At 37.3% G+C, this 19,552-nt stretch overlaps 1 protein-coding gene across 5 annotated transcripts in view; it reads left to right on the top strand.

The window, feature by feature from the left end:
• Window positions 1–19,552, top strand: part of rbl2 (retinoblastoma-like 2 (p130)) — a 134,006-nt gene that overhangs the window by 9,928 nt on the left and 104,526 nt on the right. For 3 of the 5 annotated variants that reach the window (XM_073069999.1, XM_073069997.1, XM_073069996.1), the window contains exon 4: window positions 941–1,008. In XM_073069999.1, coding sequence (XP_072926100.1) covers window positions 941–1,008 — 68 coding nt within the window. The remainder of the gene's footprint in view (window positions 1–940; window positions 1,009–19,552) is intronic. The other 2 variants (XM_073070000.1, XM_073069998.1) reach the window with 1 other exon arrangement.

The raw sequence follows: 19,552 nt of genomic DNA, 5'->3' as shown, positions 1-19,552 counted from the left end.
TGGTTACATTGGGGACAAAATGCTTTAAGTAGTCCTGTAAATATTCAGCTAGTCAAAGAGCCACAGGACAGCTGGAGTAAGCACTGATTTAATCAGTTAGGTTTTGTGACATTGACCTCAGTTCAAAGTGAGAATTCCCTCCTCTCAGTGCTGGTTGATTGTGTTTTCAAATTTCCAATTTGGAATTAAGCAAATTTTGACAAAGTAATTTTACTCAAATGCAATAAAACAAGGCACTGTGAAATCACTGGTCCAAAAACATCTACAAGAGGAAAATAGGTTTAAGACGGTAATAAAGACTGCCAAAACACCATCACGCAGTGACAGCATCAGCCCCTGGTACATCTGTGAGAGCACCACTCTGGTGCAGAATGATCAAGTGGCCACAAATCAAAGAAAAAGCCAGTTGTTTTTCTTCTTAATTTCTGGTGTGGCAAATTCCTCTGCTTTCTGGATTTGTCTTTTACATGACATTCATCATGAAGTATGAAGCATCGGAATTTTTACCGAATGATTGTAAAAATGATTTTCTGAAGATTTGTAATAGTCACTGTTATCAAATAGGTTAATGATGCAGTAATCATCAGTTAGCTCCTGTTCTTAGATGCTTTTTTTGGTATACTTAATTTAAAAAAAAATTACTATGATGTGAACTCTTTAATTGAGTTTCAAATCGTTGTTCATAAAATAAATACTGCATTGTTATTTTGTTATATTTGTATTAACTGCAAAGGATTTCTTGCTCTTCCGTCAGCTTCGCATCAATTTTGAGGGAAAAGCCATAAAATCATCTCTCAGTAATTGCCTAATTATTGAAAGAAGCTTCAGCCAAAAACATAGTTTGCTACATTTCATCAAATGACATTGTTCATTTTCTGCAATCAGTGAGTCATTTTGTATTATTGTGCAGGAATTGTTAACCTTCAATGTTCTTCCTCAGCAGGCGACAACCTTGTACAGTCTCTGAAGTGTTTAACTTTTGCTGGGTGCTGTTTGTTCTGGCCAAAGGTAAGTGGATAAAATGTTATGAGCAACTGGAAAGGATTTTTTTTTTGATTCACAGTGTTAAACTTTTAAACAACAGTGGAGATGCATTTAATCGAACAAGTCATTGTGTAAGTTAAAGTTACACACAAAACACTGCAGGAACTCAGTAGGTCAGGCAGCATCCATGGAAAAGAGCAAACAGTCGACGGTTCGGGCTGAGACCCTTCATCAGAACTGGAAAGGCAGAGGGAGAGGTCAGAGTAAGAAGGTGAAGGGAGTGGATTGTGTAAATTAAGGCAATTAGAGTGTTAGTAAATTTGATCATTTATTGTCCTTGTGATTCAGTGTGTAGCAGCACACTCTATAATTTGAGTTCATTACAGTTTTTTGCCTCAAATGGAATGGTTTTATTTTGTAAGCTGCCCATAGTTTATTAGTAGAATTTGTTTTTATTATTGTATAAATGTTTTGATGAAAGCTATCAGTTAAAGGAGATCTTTAACCGGTAGAACTGGAATCATACATGTTCTTGTTTATGCTGCCTGCATTAATTAAATGGCTGTTATCTTTATTGCTAAATATTTCATGCTTTTTACGTAAGCAGTCTGAAGTGTTTTCATTTCATTATCTAAATGTTTGATACAATTGCTAAAATGGTCATCTAAAGGCTGCAGATTTTAAATAGTCATTTTAAATAATCATTCTCCATTAATAGATAATCTGACACATTCAGTTTGTGTCAGGAATTGCATCTGGATCTTTATTGAAATTCAAAGCTGTGATGTGCTCATTGATCCACTGCATCTCTAAACTTTTGGCATTTCTCAATTTTTGGCAGGTGGTACATAGTGAAATTCTGGTGACTACTTTGAATAATTGTAAAGTCATCCAGATCAGCTCTTGCATTTATTCTTCAGTGACAGCATGAAATTTTGTGTACATAACCTATATGATTAGATGTAGCTGAGTGAATTAACAATAGTGCTTCTAGATTTTATTATTGTTCTTGTTTATGTTATTGCTCCTGGTCTCCATTGGCGTCTGTGGCTTTCTTTAAAGATGCATTGTTGTTGCTAGATACATTGTCTGTATTGCTTGGATTAGAAGTTGTTTGGGTACATTTTAATGGTGTTATAAAAATGTCATATGTCATCTTAACACTGCTTTCAATGTTCCATCAATGTCATAATCTTTCCAAGGTTCCCAGAGAAGCATGGTTGTGTTTCCCTTGGTAAAGCAATGCAATATTAGTTTCGGTTATAATACTCTTGATTTATGATGATACCTTGCAGCTGCCACCACTTCAGTCCTGTAGGAAGTTGAAAAGCAAGACCTCCAGGGTAGTGATCTCTGGATTGCTGCCTGTGCCACGTGCCTTTGAGGGTAAGAATAGGATGATTTGGCAGATGAATGCATGACTGAGAAACTGGTGCAGGGGATGGGTTTTCAGATTTCTAAGACATTGGGATCTCTCTGGGGAAGTTATGACCTGTATAAAAGGGAGGGTTTATAACGGAACTAGAGAGGGACTAATAACCTTGTGGGCAGGTTAGCTAGAGCTGTTGGGAGGGTTTAAACTATATTGGTGGGTGATTGAAAACGGAGTGGTAGGGCTGAGGATAGGTTTCCAATCAGAGGCAGTGTGTAAGACTGTCAGGAAGGACAGGCAGATGGTAGGGCAAAATTATACTCAGTGGGATGAGTTGCAGAGTAAAGCAGGAACAAAACCAAAAAGGGTAACAGATACATGACTGAAGGTGTTATATTTGAATACACGCAGTATATGGAATAAAGTAGATGATCGTGTAGTGAATTTAAGAGATCGGCAGGTATGCTGTTATGGGCTTCACTGAGTCATGGCTGAAAGATTATAGTTGGGAGCTTAACATCCAAGGATGCACATTGTATTGAAAGGATAGGCAAGTTGACAGAGGGAGTGGAGTGGCTATGTTGGTTAAAATAAACAAAATCAAATCCTTAGAAAGGCGACATAGAATTGGAAGATATAGAAATCTTGTGGGTAGAGTTAAGAAACTGCAAGGGTAAAAGACCCTGATGAGAGTTAAAACAGCCCCCACCCGCCGAACAGTAGCCAGAATATGGGCTGCAAATTACAATGGGAGATAGAAAAGGCATGTCAAAAGAGCAATGTAATGATAGTCATGGGGATTTCAATATGCAGGTCGATTGGGAAAATCAGATGCTGGATCTCAAGAGAAAGAATTTGTAGAATTTCTACAAGATGGATTTTTAGAGCAGCCACTAGAGGATCAGCTATTCTGGATTGGGTGTTGTATAATGAACTGGATTTGATTAGGGAGCTTAAGGTAAAGGGACCCTGAGGAAGCAGTGATCACAATGTGATAGAATAGACCCTGCAGTTTCAGAGGGAGAAGCTAAAGTCAGATGCATCAGTATTACAGTGGAGTTAAGGGATTTACAGAGGCATGACAGAGGAGCTGGTCAGTGTTGATTGGAAGGGGATGCTAGCAGGGATGATGGCTGAGCAACAGTGGCTGGACTTTTTTGGGAGCATTCAGAAGGCACAGGATAGATACATCCCAAAGAAGAAGTACTATTCTGAAGGCAGAATGATGTAGCCATAGCTTACGATGAAAGTCAAGCCCAACATAAAAGCAAAAGAGGGGGCATATAATAAAATAAGAATTGGTGGGTAGTTAGAGGATTGGGAAACTTAAAAACTAACAGAAGGCAACTAAAAATGCCGTACAGCGGGAAAGGATGAAATGTGAAGGTAAACTAGCCAAAAAATGTAAAAAGGATTACTAGAAGTTTTTTTAGATTATAAAGAGTAAAAGAGAGGCAAGAGAAGATATTGGACTTCTGGAAAATGATGTTGGAGAAGTAGGAATGGGGACAAAGAAATGGCAGATGAGCTGAATAAGTATTTTTTATCAGTCTTCCCAGTGGAAGACACTAACATTATGCCGGAAATTGGAGTGTCGAAATGAGTGCAATTGCTATTACTAGGGAGAAGGTATTTGGGAAGCTGAAAAGTCTGAAGGTATGTAAGCCACTTGGACCAGATGGACTATATCCCAGGGCTCTGAAAGACGTAGCTGAAGTGATTGTGGAGGCATTAATGATCTTTCAAGAATCACTAAATTCTTGAACAAAACCATAAGATGTAGGAGCAGAATTATGCCATTTGGCTAATAGAGTCTGCTCCAAAATTTCATCATGGTTGATCCATTTCCCTCTCAAAGGGTAGTTGATATCGTCCTGCTGCCAGAGGAAGTGGTGGGTTTAGATACAATTACTACATGTAGGAGCCATTTAGAATAGGCACTTGAATAGGCAAGGCATAGAAAAATACAGGCCTAATATGGGCAGATGAAGGTTGGAGTGAATGTGGTGAGCCAAAAGACCTATTTCTATTCTCTACAATTCTCTAACTATATGACTAAATGATTTAATATTTACATTAAGTGGTGTAGCATTATTTAAATATATAAAAACTGGCAGAACAGGATACAGAGATTAAACTTCATTTCACAATAATTGAAGTTTTCTTTTGTTGGCCTCAGGTAGATTTCTACAGATAAACTCTTGTAACTCAATTTAGTACTCGGATAGTATTCATTTCTCGACCGCATGTTTCTACTTTTGATTATACACTTTGATGTTGGGATATTATTCCACTGAACTGTGCCACTTGCCTTGATAATCAAATGGTCTACTTGCTCAGCCAATTAATGAAATGTTTGGGTACTCTAAGCCACTGATATTTAACCTAATGGTTCCTGGATAGAAGTACAATTAATGTTTCACAGATTTCTGCCTCATACTGAAGCAATATAAGCACATTCAGTTTTGTATAAGCATATATAAAAACCTGCATTGGGATTTATTTTGTTATTGCACTGACTGTAGTGATTTCATAAATATGCAGACAATGTGAAGGCCTTATTCACACCTCTATTACCAGCAACAAAAAAGCCACTTAAAAAGAATTTCAAAGAGCTAAAGTGTTTCATGCTTTTTGTGGCAGACCTGAGAAATATTTAACATTCTAGTTATTTTTCCCCTTTTCAGTTCTGATTCCTCTGTATTAATGTTACCCCTTTGAAAAAACATTATTTTAATCAGATGTTAACACAATCATTAATTGTTAAAGGATAAATTGTACTTTTCAGTTTGATACCAGTCATTGATATCTTTTTGCACAGAAATAGGAAATGGTATTGCAGATTAAATGAATTTCCAGTCGCAGAGGACCATTCTAAGGACAAGTAAAGAGAAAAAAGACGATGAAATACTAGCCTCATTAATTCATCTGCCCTCTTTGTGAACTGGTCATGATAGACACAATGAATATCTAATCTAATTGAGACATTGTTAAACTGAGCCCGTAGTACTTGTAATTTCTTAGATTCATGGAGTAGCCTGCGGTCACCATGGGTTGAACAAACAAACTTGAAAAGGAACAGCTATTGCTTGTCTTAGCCTCCAGAAGTTTTCGAATCTTTGGTGCAGATGGAGAGGGAGCACTCTCCCATGGGACACTTCTCTTACCTGTCTGCTCAGGGCATGGCAGGTTCCCAGCATCACTAGTCCTATCCTGGCTTGTCAGTACTCATTGCCTGCTATTTTCAATACTGAAACACTTTGCCACCAAGCAATGAATTTAAATAACACTTTTTTTTAAAAATGTTATTTCCAAACGGTTGACCCTATCTGACCCAAACCCAGGCTTCGGTGCACAGCTTGGGTAAGTTTCAAGTAAAAAGGAAAAATAACTACCGGTAATAAAATGGAATTAGCAAGGGTACCTCCCAGTCTGACAGATATATTGCTTCAGGCAGTCTTTGCAGCCAGAGATGGTATTACAGTTGTTGCTAGAGTTTTTGTTATTGTCTGTTTCTCCATCACAGTACATCTCTTCTCAGCCTCACGCCATTAGATTAACTTCAGTGGTCTTCAGATAATCACTAAAATGTAGAACATCATTAATGTTCCTTGTTCTTCATTGGTAAAGTGTTACTGCTGATCATTCATTTTAGACAGGGTTATTGGTGTTAAGGGACGATTTGCATTTGGTTCCATCTTGATATCAATTTTTGGGTCTCCTGAGGGTATTTGACGCACTGATAGATTCTGTTGTTAATCATCCTAGGTAATTGTGCTCTCTCTCTCTCTCTCTCTCTCTCTTTCTCTCTCATAGCCTAACTTATGCCAATATTTTTGTTGTAAGCGCCAACAGTGTGTTTCCTTTTTGTTATGCCACTGCAGAATCCCTTGTATCCTGAACATACTGTACCTCGTCCAACAGTGTGGAAGATAGAAATTAGATGGATCCTTATTGACCCCATAAAATTCATTGAAGAATTATGAATAAAATCAAAGGTTTCCTCAAAATTCTCATGCATTTGCAAAAAAAAAATGCTGTTATTGAATTGGCACAATCAGAATTTCCAGACTATGTAAACACTTTTAGTTGACAAAAATATTATCGGGGGGGGGGGGAATATTTGGTTGCATAACTATAATTTTGCTGATATTTATGTATTCTGAAGTAAGTATTTTGATGCTAAATGAGGGTGATGTTTAGATTAGATTCAATTCAGCTTCCTCTGACATTAAAATTTTAAACCTTATCTATATTATTTTTTTGTGTTATTTTCATAGTGGCAGGCTATTTCTGTCTCCAAAAGAGGGAGTCCAAGAACTTTCCCTTTATATTTACTGGCATAATTGACATCAAGACTTTTGCCATCAACATCTTGGATGTCACCATTGATCAGAATATTGGCTGAACCAGTCCACAAACAGTGGTTATGAGACCAGTTGTGACAAGGCAGAAAGCCTCATCTGCTGGTCAGCAATAAGGTATGGATCAGGACCATGATGGAATACTCTCCATTTAGGTGAACTGGTATAACTCTAATAATATTCAAAAAGCTTGATGCCATTCATGAAAAATTTGCCACTTTAAATAACCATTTCTCCCCACCCCCAACCACAGGTACACCATGGTTACAGTGCTCATCATGCACTAAACAAACTACAGTTATTTTAACATCTCCAAACCCATGAATCCTACCATCAAACAATTGATGCGATGCAAACCACCTCCTGATTGTTCCCCTTCAAGTCAAGCATCTTAGTGCATCAAAAAGCATTTTAGGTGAAATATGTCTGTCCACAATTTTTCAAGTTTTGAGGGTCATATGTTTAAAATTTGTGGCATGGATTTTGACCTCTGTGCTAATATTTATCTTCTGCTTTCTTTTGGCATTCTCAGAATTGTTATCCTCTATTATATTGAACTATGACAGGATTGTCATCATTGGTGATTTCAGTGTTCATATTAATAATCTCTCAAATGTGAACTCCATGGCAGCTGAATCCATGAACTTGATCTTACCCAGCATGTCACTGAGCACACCGTCCACTTGGAAATACACTCGACCTAGTAATGACAATTTATCTATCGACACAATAGGTCTACAGTGGATGCAATCTCCCTGACTTTTCACTCAGCCTTGGATCACCTGGACAATAGAAATATTACCAGGTTGTTGTTTATTGATTACAGCTCAGCATTCAACATCATCATATCTTCAATACTAATCAACAAGCTTCAAAACTTGGGCCTTTGTACCTTCTTCTGCAACTGGATCCTTGACCACAGTCAGTGCAGATTGGAAATACATCTCCTCCTTGCTGATAATCAACACTGGTGCACCTCAAGTATGTGTGCTTAGCCCACTGTTCTACTCTCTCTCTACACCCACGACTGTGAGGCTAGGCACAGCTCAAATGCCAACTACAAATTTGCCGACAGCACAACTACTGTTGCAGAATTTTAGATGGTGACAAGAAAGCATGCGGGAGTGAGATAGATCAGCTAGTTGAGTAGTGTCCAAACACCAAAGTTGCACTCAATGTCAGTAAGAACAAGGAATTGATTGTGGATTTCAGGAAGTGGAATATACACTAGTCCACATGAAGGGATCAGCAGTGGAAAGGGTGAGCAGTTTCATGTTCTTGGGTATCAACATTTCTGAAGATCTTTTGATGGGAATAGGCAGCTTAAATGATTCAGCACAGACTTATTGGGCCAAGTGATCTGTTTCTGCTGTGTTTTTCTATGACTGACTGTCCCGGGTGCAGCATATTGATGCAATTACAAAGAAGGCATGGCAGCGGCGATATTTGATTAGGAGTTTGAGGAGATTTGGTATGTCAGCAAAGACTCTCAAATTTCTACATATATACCTTGGAGAGCATTGTAATTGCTTACATCACCTTCTGGTATGGAGGGGCCACCGCACAGCATTGGAAAAAGTTGCAGAAAATCGCAAACTCGGTGAGCTCCATCATGGGCAGTAGCGTCCCCAGCATCAAGGATATCCTCAAAGGGAGATGCATGAAAAAGGTAACACCTGTCATTAAGGACTCCCATCAAGCAGGACATGCCCCCTTCTCATTGCTTCCATCAAAGAGGAGGTATAGGAGCCTGAAGATACACATCAACAGTTATTTTCTTCTCTTCCGCCATCAGATTTCTGAAAGGACAATGATCTTTGTACTCTACCTCACTATTTTTCTCTCTTATTTTACACTACTCATCTAGCATATTTTATATATATTGTAATTTATAGTTTTAAAAAAATATTATGTATTACAATGTACTGCTGAGACAAAACAACATATTTCACAGCATATGTCAATGGCATTAAAACTGATTCTGATTTATTAATGTTTCTCTGTCTGATACCACTATCTCTGATCATGTTTGTGTACTTTTTGATGCCCTTCTTCCTGTAATCGAGTCTACAAAAGAAATTACTTTAAAAATTGTCTCTCGATGTTGCAACGCAACTTAAATTCTTTGAGCTGGCTAGTTTATCTGACCCACGAGACCTAAACTGCTCAGTAAGTGATTCTTTCACGATAAGTTGACCAATTTATGTATTAAACACTGTGGTCACACTAAGGGTTAAAAAGAAATCACAGTAAAACCTCACCATGGTTAAACAATACTGTACGCGAGCTACATATCATGCAGAGTAGCTGAGAGAAAACGGAGGAAAGTTGGGCTAGAAGTCCACCATAATATTTTTAAGGAAGGCCTAGCCTCCTTTAACGCTGCTATGCATTCTGCAAAAAGAGTCCATCTTTCCAAGATGTTACAGAGAGTAGTGGTCATTCAAGAATGTTGTTCTCATTTATAAACCAACTGTTGACCCTGCCCCAACCTATAATGTCCTCAGTCAAGCATCTGCCACAGAATGTGATGAATTCACAATATTTTTTAATAACAAAGTGACTTCCATTAAGGAGAGTGTAGTTACAGATACCTGTAAACTCTATTACCAGCCTTGTATAAAGGTGACAATCATGTCAAAATTTACAAGTATTTCCAATTCAGGATCCTATAAGATTATAACAAAGAGTAAAGTGTCTACTTACTGTCTCGACCCTGTCCCTACCAAACATTTTAAGGACTCTTTTTAATTCTGTTAGAAAAATCATTAACACATTGCTTGAAACAGGAGTTTCTCCAGAATTCTTCAACATTGTGGCTATCAAATCCCTACTTAAAAAAGCCAAACATTCATAGTGAGGTACTACCTTACTACAGTCCTATATTAAATCTTCTCTTCTTGGGCGAGTTTCTCAAGTAAGTCATTTTCAGCCAACTCAACAGCTTTCTGAATGGGAACAATATTCTAGAAAAGTTTCAGCTAGATTTCTGAGCAAACCACAGCACAGAGACTGCCTTTACCAAAATTGTCAACAACCTTGGGCTCAGCACTGATGACAACAGGGTCTCACCTCTAATTCTCCTAGATCTGAGTGCTGCCTTTGCCACAATTGACTGCAACATTCACTTAGATTGCCCTGAGAACTGGGTTGGCTTCTCTGGTAGCACCAATAATTGGTTTTTCTGATATATCTTAAACAGAGAGTTTTTATGTCAGTCTTGGAGAACATTTTTCTAAGAGATATAATGTACCTTTTGGTGTTGCTCAGGGAAGCTGTCTTGGTCTCCTACTCTTTTTATAAATGAGGGAGACATCATTAGAGAGAATAAACTTGATTTCCACAGTTATGCTGTTGGTGCACAATTGTATATCTTTTTGGAGCCTGACAATGATAACACCCTGTCTTTGACTTCTGATGAGGCTGCAATAAACAAATGGATGTGCAATAATTTCCTAAAACTAAATGAAGTTTAAACTGTAGTACTTTTAATTTGGTCCCAAAGCCAAAAGAGATAAACTTCTGGACAAAGTTGGGAGCTTGACTCTTACTTGTAAAATCATAAGTAACTAGCCTGGGTGTTATCCTTGATTCAGATATGAATTTTAAATCCCACATAAAACAATGAGCCCAGCAGCATTTGTACACTTAAGAGGTATTGCATAGGTATATCTGTTTCTGTCGTGTAATGATGCTGAAAAGCTAATTCACACCTTTATATTGACTAGACTAGATTATTGCAGTGTCCTTCCAAAGCCATCTATTGACAAACTTCAACTCATACAGAACTCAGTTGCTAGACCTTTAGCTAAAACCAGGATAAAGGAGCATATTTCTCTCATTCTAACTATTCTACATTAGCTTCCTGTATCTTTTTAGAATTGATTTTAAAGTTATCTTACTTGTTTTTAAAGCTCTCATTAGTCTGGGACCAGAATACATTAGAGAATCTCTTGTTTGCTCAAGCTCTTGGGTCTTCCGCTAGTCTCTTAAATTTAAACAATCTCCCTTAAAAGATATTTGGCAGGTCATCTTTTTTGAACTATGTTCCTAAACTGCGGAACTCAATAACTAAAACTGTAAGAGCTGCAGACTCAGTTGATACTTTTAAAAACCAGCTCAAAGCTTATGTATTTAACTTTGCTTTTAACTAAGATCATTCTGTCTTTTATTTTCATGTTTGCACTTCACACCATTGTAAAACACTTAGAACTAATCATTTGTATGAAAAGTGATCTATAAATAAATTATTATAAAAATTTAAAATCTTTTTTCTCAGGTCAAGCTGTTAAAGCTTGAGGTGCGGGCATAGCCGAGCATGCTCATTTCTCAATTGCTAGGAACTTTCGGAGTATTCCAAGCTGAAGGGTCTCAGCCAGAAACATCGACTGTACTCTTCTCCATAGATGCTGCCTGGCCTGCTGAGTTCCTTCAGCATTTTATGTGTGTTACTTTGATTTCCAGCATCTGCAGATTTTCTCTTGTTTGTGTTCAGACGATTCTAGTGGTATTTAGTACTGTGGCTTTCTGGAGATTTGCATAGATATTGCTGTGTAGCCCTAATTGTTTAATGCTATTGTGTAGTGCCTTTACAATCAGGACAATGTATACCCTGTTCATGTTCCAAAGACTTTCAATTTCCTCTTTTTAATTCAGCATATTTCTGGTGTTTTTCACTTGTTGATTTCTATAAGTAATGCATATAAGTAATGGCTATATCTATTAAGTAAGTTGTTCTTGTTTGTTTATCCTGTATTATTGTATCAGGACAGTCATTATAGATTGTCTTATCTGTAATAAATCGGTTGTCATCTGATTTGTGTGATTCTGACTTTAAAAGTGTATCAGGTTTGGATTTTTTGTAAATTTTTTGTATATTTTGTATCAGGCTTGTAAGGTATGATTTCTTTTGTGAGTTTGTAGTTTAAAGCAAGATTTTGGTGAATGATACTTGCCACTGGATTGTGCCTGTGTGAGTAATCAGATTGAGTTAAACTGCTGCAGGATCCTGTAATGTTTGTGGTTTTTCTTGGCATTTTCTATATTTATCATAAGGCCATAAAAAATAGGAGCAGAATTAGGCTATCTTGAATTTCTTGGCCTTTTATTATATATTATTATTATTATTTCTCACACCTTGGCGTTCTCTAACCCACAATGCTGTAGGATTACCTTTATCAAAAATACTGCAGCTTTTCTGGCAGATGTCTTGTTAGCTCCCTCTCAAGAGCCATGAGGTTTGGACAATCAATTCCAGTCTTGTCAATGATGACAAAATCATATTAAGTGAAGGAGGAAATCCCATTATAACAGGTGAGAGAGCATAATTAAAGAGTCATTTTGATAGATGGTATAGGTAGGTAGGAACAGAAATTTATAAAGTAAGTATAAAATTAAAATAGGAACTAATTACTTTTGTGTACTCTCTTACAACTCTAACCTGAAGTAATATAATTCCATGAAAGGGTGAGGTAACTTGGTCCCTTCTATAAAGTTACAATACTATTAGATTCCTTAATTGTTTCCTGGTGGAGGTTTCTGTGCTATCCATGATCTACTTCATCCTACTGAGTAATTCTCCCCAACCTTGCATTCCTGTCCATATCTTTCATTCCATCAGTTCTTAGTTGATTGTTTACTCTCTGCTGCTCCTTATTAAATGGGTCATTTGATCTTATTGTCCTTGTCCTTTACTTTTCTTTCGTAACCCTTATGCCATATTACCTTTCTGCCTGTCTTTAAATACGCTGAAGGAACTTGCCTCTTTGCCCAACTCCCTCCTTCAGACCAAATTTCTTTGCATTCTGCTGCAGTAGCTCAGATAATAGGTGAAATCATCTAACCAAAACTTTTCTTTCAGCTGTCCAGTTTAAAGCATTTTAAAGACCATTCACAGATTCAAAGACATTTTCAATGCCATATTGCTACGTTTGGAAGTTCCCACCTGCTTCAAAAGTGTAACAGTTATACCCGTGCCCAAGAAGAGAAGCATGAGCTGCCTTAATGACTATTGTCCAGTAGCACTCACATTTATAGTAATGAAATGCTTTGAGGGTTGGTTATAACTAGAGTAAGGACCTGGACCCACTGCAATTTGCCTATTGCAACAATAGGTTTACGGCAGATGCGATCTCAATGGCTCTCCATGTGGCCTTGGACCACCTGGACAATACAAATACCTATGTCACAATGCTGTTTATTGATTATAGTTCAGCATTTAACACCATCATTCCTATAGTCCTGATTGAAAAGCTACAGAACCTGGGCCTCTGCAACTGGATTCTTGACTTCCTAACCACAAATGTGCGGATTGGGAATAACATCTTCAGTTTGTTGACAATCAACACTGGCGCACCACAGGAATCTATGCTTGACCCACTACTCTACTCTGTCAACACACATGACTGTGTGGCTAGGCATTGCTCAAACAGCATCTATAAATTTGCTGATGATATAACCATTGTTGATAGAATCTCGGATGGTGACAAGAGGGTGTACAGGGGCAAGATACACCAGTTAGTTGCATGGTGTCATAGCAACAACTTTGCACTCAACATTAGTAAGATCAATGAGCTGATTTGTGGACTTCAGAAAGGGTAAGATGGGGGGACGCAAGCCAATCCTCATAGAGGGATAAGAAGTGGAGAGAGTGAACAATTTCAAGTTCAATATCTCTGAGGACCTAACCTGGTCACAACATATTAGTGCAGCTATAAAGAAAGCAAGAGAGTAACTATATTTCTTTAGGAGCTTGAGAAGATTTGGTTTGTCATGGCATTTGACTGGCTGCATCACTGTCTCGTATGTGGTGGGGGGGGGGGGCAACTGCACAAGATCAAAGTAAGTTGCAGAAAGTTGTAAAATTATTCAACTCCACCATGGGTACTAGGCTCCGTAGTATCCAAGACATCATCAAGGAGTGGTGCCTCATTAAGGAGCCCCACCACCCAGACCATGGCTTGTTCTCATTATTACCATCAGGAAGGGAGGTACAGAAGCCTGAAACACACTCAGCGAATCAGGAACATCTTCTTCCTCTCTGCCATCTGATTTCTAAATGGATATTGAACCTATGAACAGTATAGTATACATATATAGTTACTGTAATTCAGTTTTCTTCTATATTTATCATGTTTTGCATTGTACTGCTGCTGCAAAGTTAACAAATTTCACAACATATTCCTAATTCTGATGTTTGAGTGCTCAAAGTAAATAGAAAATTTATTCAGTGAAGGTGGTTCTAAACCTTTCTTATTAAGTAGAGTTTGAGGACAACTTCTAACTCACAATATGTGAGGTTTCAACTTGGCCTCAACAAAATTCAGCTTTCAGTCATTTTGATTTGTCTTTCCCAGGAGACTGCAGGGTTCTGGGCGTGGAGGTAGAAAAATATGTAATAGTTGGTACATATAAATTACATATGTTATCATGAGTTTGGCTTAATGGAGAAGTTTGTCATTTCCTTTTGTATGCATTTAGAAATGTTTGGAATGGAGGCAACCATTCACATCTTTGCTATGGAACAAGCAAACGGAGAATCATGTTGCTTTGTGCACTCTATAATGCAGCTAGTTGTTCCACTTCACTGCTTTGCTGAATAAACAACTGCTATTGATGTCCAAAGTAAATCTTGATTGCAGTTTTTAAAAGTTGCTTAGTTTAAACAGTGATTCTGATACTGTTTGTAATATTGTTCCAAAAAGGTGAAGTTTTTTAAATTTAAAAACTGTTTATTTAGCATTTCAGCAAGGATTATCAGTTTGTAGTGAATTCCTTTAAAAAAAAATTAATTGCCATCCCAACAACATGGCTACAGGGTTTAGAATATCACACTCTTATTGACTTTGGATTTGAGGAGCCAGCTTTTGGCTGAAATTGCAGCCGAAGACTTAATTGCACAATCATATTTCAGTACCATTTGCCAGATACTTTGCTTCAGTTTAAGCAAACTCCAGCTGGGACTCTCGAAGCACAGGCAGTATTTGGTCATGTTGGAACTTGGATGGACTCCTCAGCGATGGTTAATTGTATCTACAGAGATTTGTATCGACCTGTGCAAGCTTGCTTGCTTCCTCCTCAGAGTTCAACCAGTCATAGGCTTCAGTGAAAGGCTGAGCTACTCTTTTAACTTTTTCCGCTTTACTGTTGAATCGCTAAAGCTTTTCAAGATCTGGTTTGTAAGAGAAGTTGGAGCCATAAGCCAAGTTCATTGCATTTAGTATCCTACAGGGGCTGCAGTCAATTCATGACAGCTCATGATTGCTGAGGTGAGAAAATTTATTTTCAAGTTTGCAGAAAATATCATACAATATGTACCTCAACTATTTTATAACTGCTTGTTTTTACAGTGCTGGTGATTGAAATACCTTTGAAAGGATTTACCGCATTTTTGGGGATATTAAGGAAATGATTGTGCTTTGACTTGAATTATTTTTTGAAAAGCCAAAAGCCCATTTAGATTTGAACATTCACAAATCAAAGAGGTTTGCACTGGAAAAGCAATAATCTTTTGTATATAAACTGCATGTTGGGGCTTGCAAAGCACCAATATCACTATGTAATATGTTAGATTTTTGCAACTTTAATTACATAGTGAGGATTTCTTAAGTTGACTTTGAGTAAATTCTTTACCTTGGCTTTAAGTGTTTTGCATTTTCAATTAAATCTTGTTTGAGTTGAAGCAGGCAAAAAGGAAAACCCACAGCACAAGGAGAATTAGTTTAAAAACAAAGCCAACATATTTTCTTTTTTATGCATCTGAGAATAAGTCAGGTAGTAACATCTTTTAAAATCATTAGCCAAGCACTACTTGGGGGGGTGGGGGGGGGGGGTGGAGATTGAAGAAACAAAAGACTTCTAATCATAGAATTCCTGCTGATTTTAACTGCAAATTAAATAAACATGATAGTTATTCAGTTATTCGCTTTCAATTTTTCTGAAGATTGTTGGACAGTTGCCAAATCTTCATAATAAGCGTGTGTAAATTATAATAAAACTCAGTGCTGGGCATTGCAGTACAGCTGTGAAAACATACACCTCACGACTCCGATAACTTAAACTGTAGTAGTTAGTGTTAAATTATTTTCTCCTGTTCTCTTGAAGAGAAAGGGAATAAGCAGTATTTCTAAAACTTCAAGTTTTAGAAGTAAAAGATTGTTGTTTTAAAAACTTGAATTTTTATGCAAACAACTAGTTTGTTAAAAATTTAAAAGATAATGGTTTTAGCATTGGCCTCTTTTCTGATGATTCCCAAATCTATTTCATTTATCTTCTATTATCCTATATACAGTATATTATTGCATGATGCAACATATTGGAGTTGTGGACTAAGAGCAATCATTGTTGATCAGTTAGTCAATAGACTGAGACTTGACTGAAGGAAAACAAGAGGCAAAAAGATTTGGGAACCTTTTGGTTAGGGAGAGTTTTTGATTACTCTGCAGTGCAGTGGACCCTTATAACAACACTAATCTACATATGTCCGTCATCGGTTATCTCTGAGCATCTCCCTTTAAACCTACTGATTCAGCATCAAGATTCACTAAATAGTTCCATATAAAACAAAAACCCCTTGCCAGATATTAGAGAATTAAGTAAGAAGCTTGCTTAAGCTTAATATTGAAAACATGCCTTCTCTTGTATGATTTTAAAATAATCTAAAATTTCACCTTTTTTCACATCCAGATTTAATGATAGCTTTTCTTCCTCCACTTCCCCATTTATTTTTCCCCAGGCTTTGTTACTTATCCTCAAGGGCTAGCATGTCATCTGTTCACGGAATTTTTCAAATGTTATTTGCTGCCAGCTCTTAGTTGAAATATACCAACATTTTTGTGAAATCAATTATGATTAGACTAAGTAACAATCTCTTTATTGAACATCTTGAACTCTGGAAAGAAACTGGGAAGGAAAAAGATGAATTTTGTAACATGTGCCAATGGCTTCCAGGGTTTCTTTTCCTTCCCAGTCCTGTGACTGAGTTGGTTGACTGGATTCTAGTGTCGGCTTTGTATTTTGCAATCTATCTGTGAACATACGGTAGTTTTAATGGCACTCTGGAACTACAGCTTAACTACTCATAATTTTTCTTACCACTTTAGATACTTCTGATAAGTTCATAACCTTAGGAATGTGAAATTGTTTAACAACATTTTTCTTGTGCTATTCAGAGAGCACTCTGTGGCATTTCGATGTTGTGTGTGATAGCTGCATAAAGAATGAGAACATCAGTTATTGTGAAATTTCCAGAATCATGTCGTCAGGTTTCTCTTTGGTGAAATTGGCAGGGTCAGTTTCAGTGCAGTTTCTTGTTGATGTGTTACAGATTTTTGACATGGTCAGCTTGTGATCTTTGTCACAATTTCTGCAAGGAGATGGTGATAAATAAAAAGATGTTTATATTCTATCAAGATAAAAGTAACACTGTTGCCAATGAATATATGCTGCAGTGATGGGAAAGAATGAGAAATGCAGGATCTGCACAGGCCGGTGAAGAAGAGTGCTCCTGGCAATCATGCTCTTTGTGTGGAGCTACTGGCAGGAAGTTCCTGGGGAGGTACCTATAGGACATGAATGCAACCTCTGAATACATGAATTTTGGGGAAGCCTGCAATGTGCACAAATGCTCATGCCCAGTTTTCTTCCACCCAAATGAAATCCTCAACAACTACTGCAAAACTTCTTTATTCTGGATAAAAGGGCAACACTGATTTTGATTCCCCCTCTGGATTGTGCAAACTAATTTCTAGGCCTTTATTCTTATCCAGCAAGTAAATCATTTATTTTGAAAGTATAATAGAGCTAATTTGAATAGTTAATGAACTGTTTCAGACTGGTGTGCTATAGACTATAAAGTGAATTATCCCACACATGGTAAGGTTTTGAACAGCTAACTGAATTCCACTAAAAAATATTGTAATATAGTCAGCAATGACCTTGACAACCAGATCAAACACATTGTTGAAAGCTTAAAAACTTTGCAGTTATTTAAACACTAAAGCTCTTCATTTATTGTGGCTTGATGGAGGTTGTAGAGATGTGTAGTAATTTGTTCTCAGATGAAGGTTGCAGTTACCTTCAGTGATTCCTTAAATTTAAATCTGGACATTCAAAATCACTGTTTTGATTACATTTGCTGGTGTAATATTGGCTTTCTTGGTGAACAGGATTATCTAGAAACTGACCTTGTAAGGGAACCCATCGGCAACTTCTGCAAGTAGATAATTAATGACCCAAAAAAACCTGTTAATGGTATTCAGTTGCAAATTTTAAGATGATAAAAAGGGGTTTTGCTCAGGTTATTCATCTTTCACTAGAAAATGTCACAGTGGATCAACATTGGGCCTGAATTTTCTGGAAACTTTCAACATAGTTATGACATATTTGTTGTTGCTGCTTTTATCGCTTTGAAGAAATTGCATAGAATCATGGTGTATGTCCATGCTACAATTTTGCATTTCTCAATAAAGACTATCACCACAGAAGGACGAAGTCATATCATGTTGCTTGCTCCGTTTACTCCAATCTTTTAAAATTGATCGTAACATCTAACTTACTGAATTAATGGCGTGGTTTCTGTTGTTAGACCGCATAATGTGATCAGCTTTTCATGCTTGCAGTAGTCAGTGCTGGTATTTTTGAAATTTTTTTTATTTTGGGATTGTACAGCTTTAACATTGTGTAGTGTCACTGGGACAGAGTGATAGCTAACAGAAGTTGCACATTCCAGTTGGAGCAGGATGCCACAAATAACAATTTGATTGTGGCTTTATTTTAATAATTAATCCTGTAAGTTATAACTACAATTATTGGTGCTGATTTATAAAGTGCTTATTTACACCTAATTAAAATCCAGGCATGAGACTTGAAATAGTGCGGGAACTTCAGATATTTGAATGTTGAAGACGGAAGCCCCCTTTTTTTTGCTGTTAGTGTAGTATAAATGTAAAAAGGGTGTTTTTCTTGATTTGATCATTTTTAAAATTTCAAATACTTTTTTTAAACTCGAGCTTATGTCACAATGGATTTCTTTGGCTGCTTGTAGTGCCTGTGCTTATTTGTCTCTGTTTTCTGAGATTCATTTAAACAACTAGTTTCAGTGAATTTGGAATACATGAACCATTGGAAAAGTGTTGTGGTTTATGTTATGGTATGCTCCACCTACAATGCCAATACAGAGCGAACCAAGGTGCCATGATGCATGAGCCAGGAATGGAAAATGACACTGATACTGAGATAGATTTTGAACCCTTCTCATCTGATGACTCAATCTGAGTTAAATGATCTGGCCAGACATTTGGGTTTGTCGAAGGCAGAAGCAGAGTTACTGGGTTCAAGAGTGCAAGGTTAGAACCTGCTATCACCAGGCACAAAAATCTCCGTGAAGGATTTTGATATTTAAGACAGATGTTTCCCTGAATAACTGATGCCAGGATTAAGGAGGTATTTTTGTTGACCCACAAATCAAACAGGTCATCTATGACAGGCAATTCAAAGAACACTTCTAGTGGGACTGGAGAAAATCACATGGAAGGCATTCAAGGATATTGTTGAAAATTTTCTTGGGAACTGCAGAGCATCAAACTGTGCAGCTGGTTGACAACATGCTTTAACATACAAAACCATGAAGTGCCACATGTTGCTAAAGATTAATTTTCTGCATTCCCATCTAGACTTCTTCCATGGAAATCTTGGTACTGTCAGTGACAAACATAGTGAAGGGCTTTACCAGGACATTCCAGTCATGGAGAAGCAGTATCAGGGCAACTGGAATCCATCAATACTGGCTGCTTATTGTTGAACACTTAAGCGAGAAGCCTCAGATATGGAGTGC

This window comes from Hemitrygon akajei, chromosome 17, assembly GCF_048418815.1.
Source record: "Hemitrygon akajei chromosome 17, sHemAka1.3, whole genome shotgun sequence".
Classification (NCBI taxonomy): Eukaryota; Metazoa; Chordata; class Chondrichthyes; order Myliobatiformes; family Dasyatidae; genus Hemitrygon; species Hemitrygon akajei.
The sequence above is the reverse complement of the archived record's forward strand: the minus strand, read 5'-3'. Positions and strand labels throughout refer to the sequence as shown.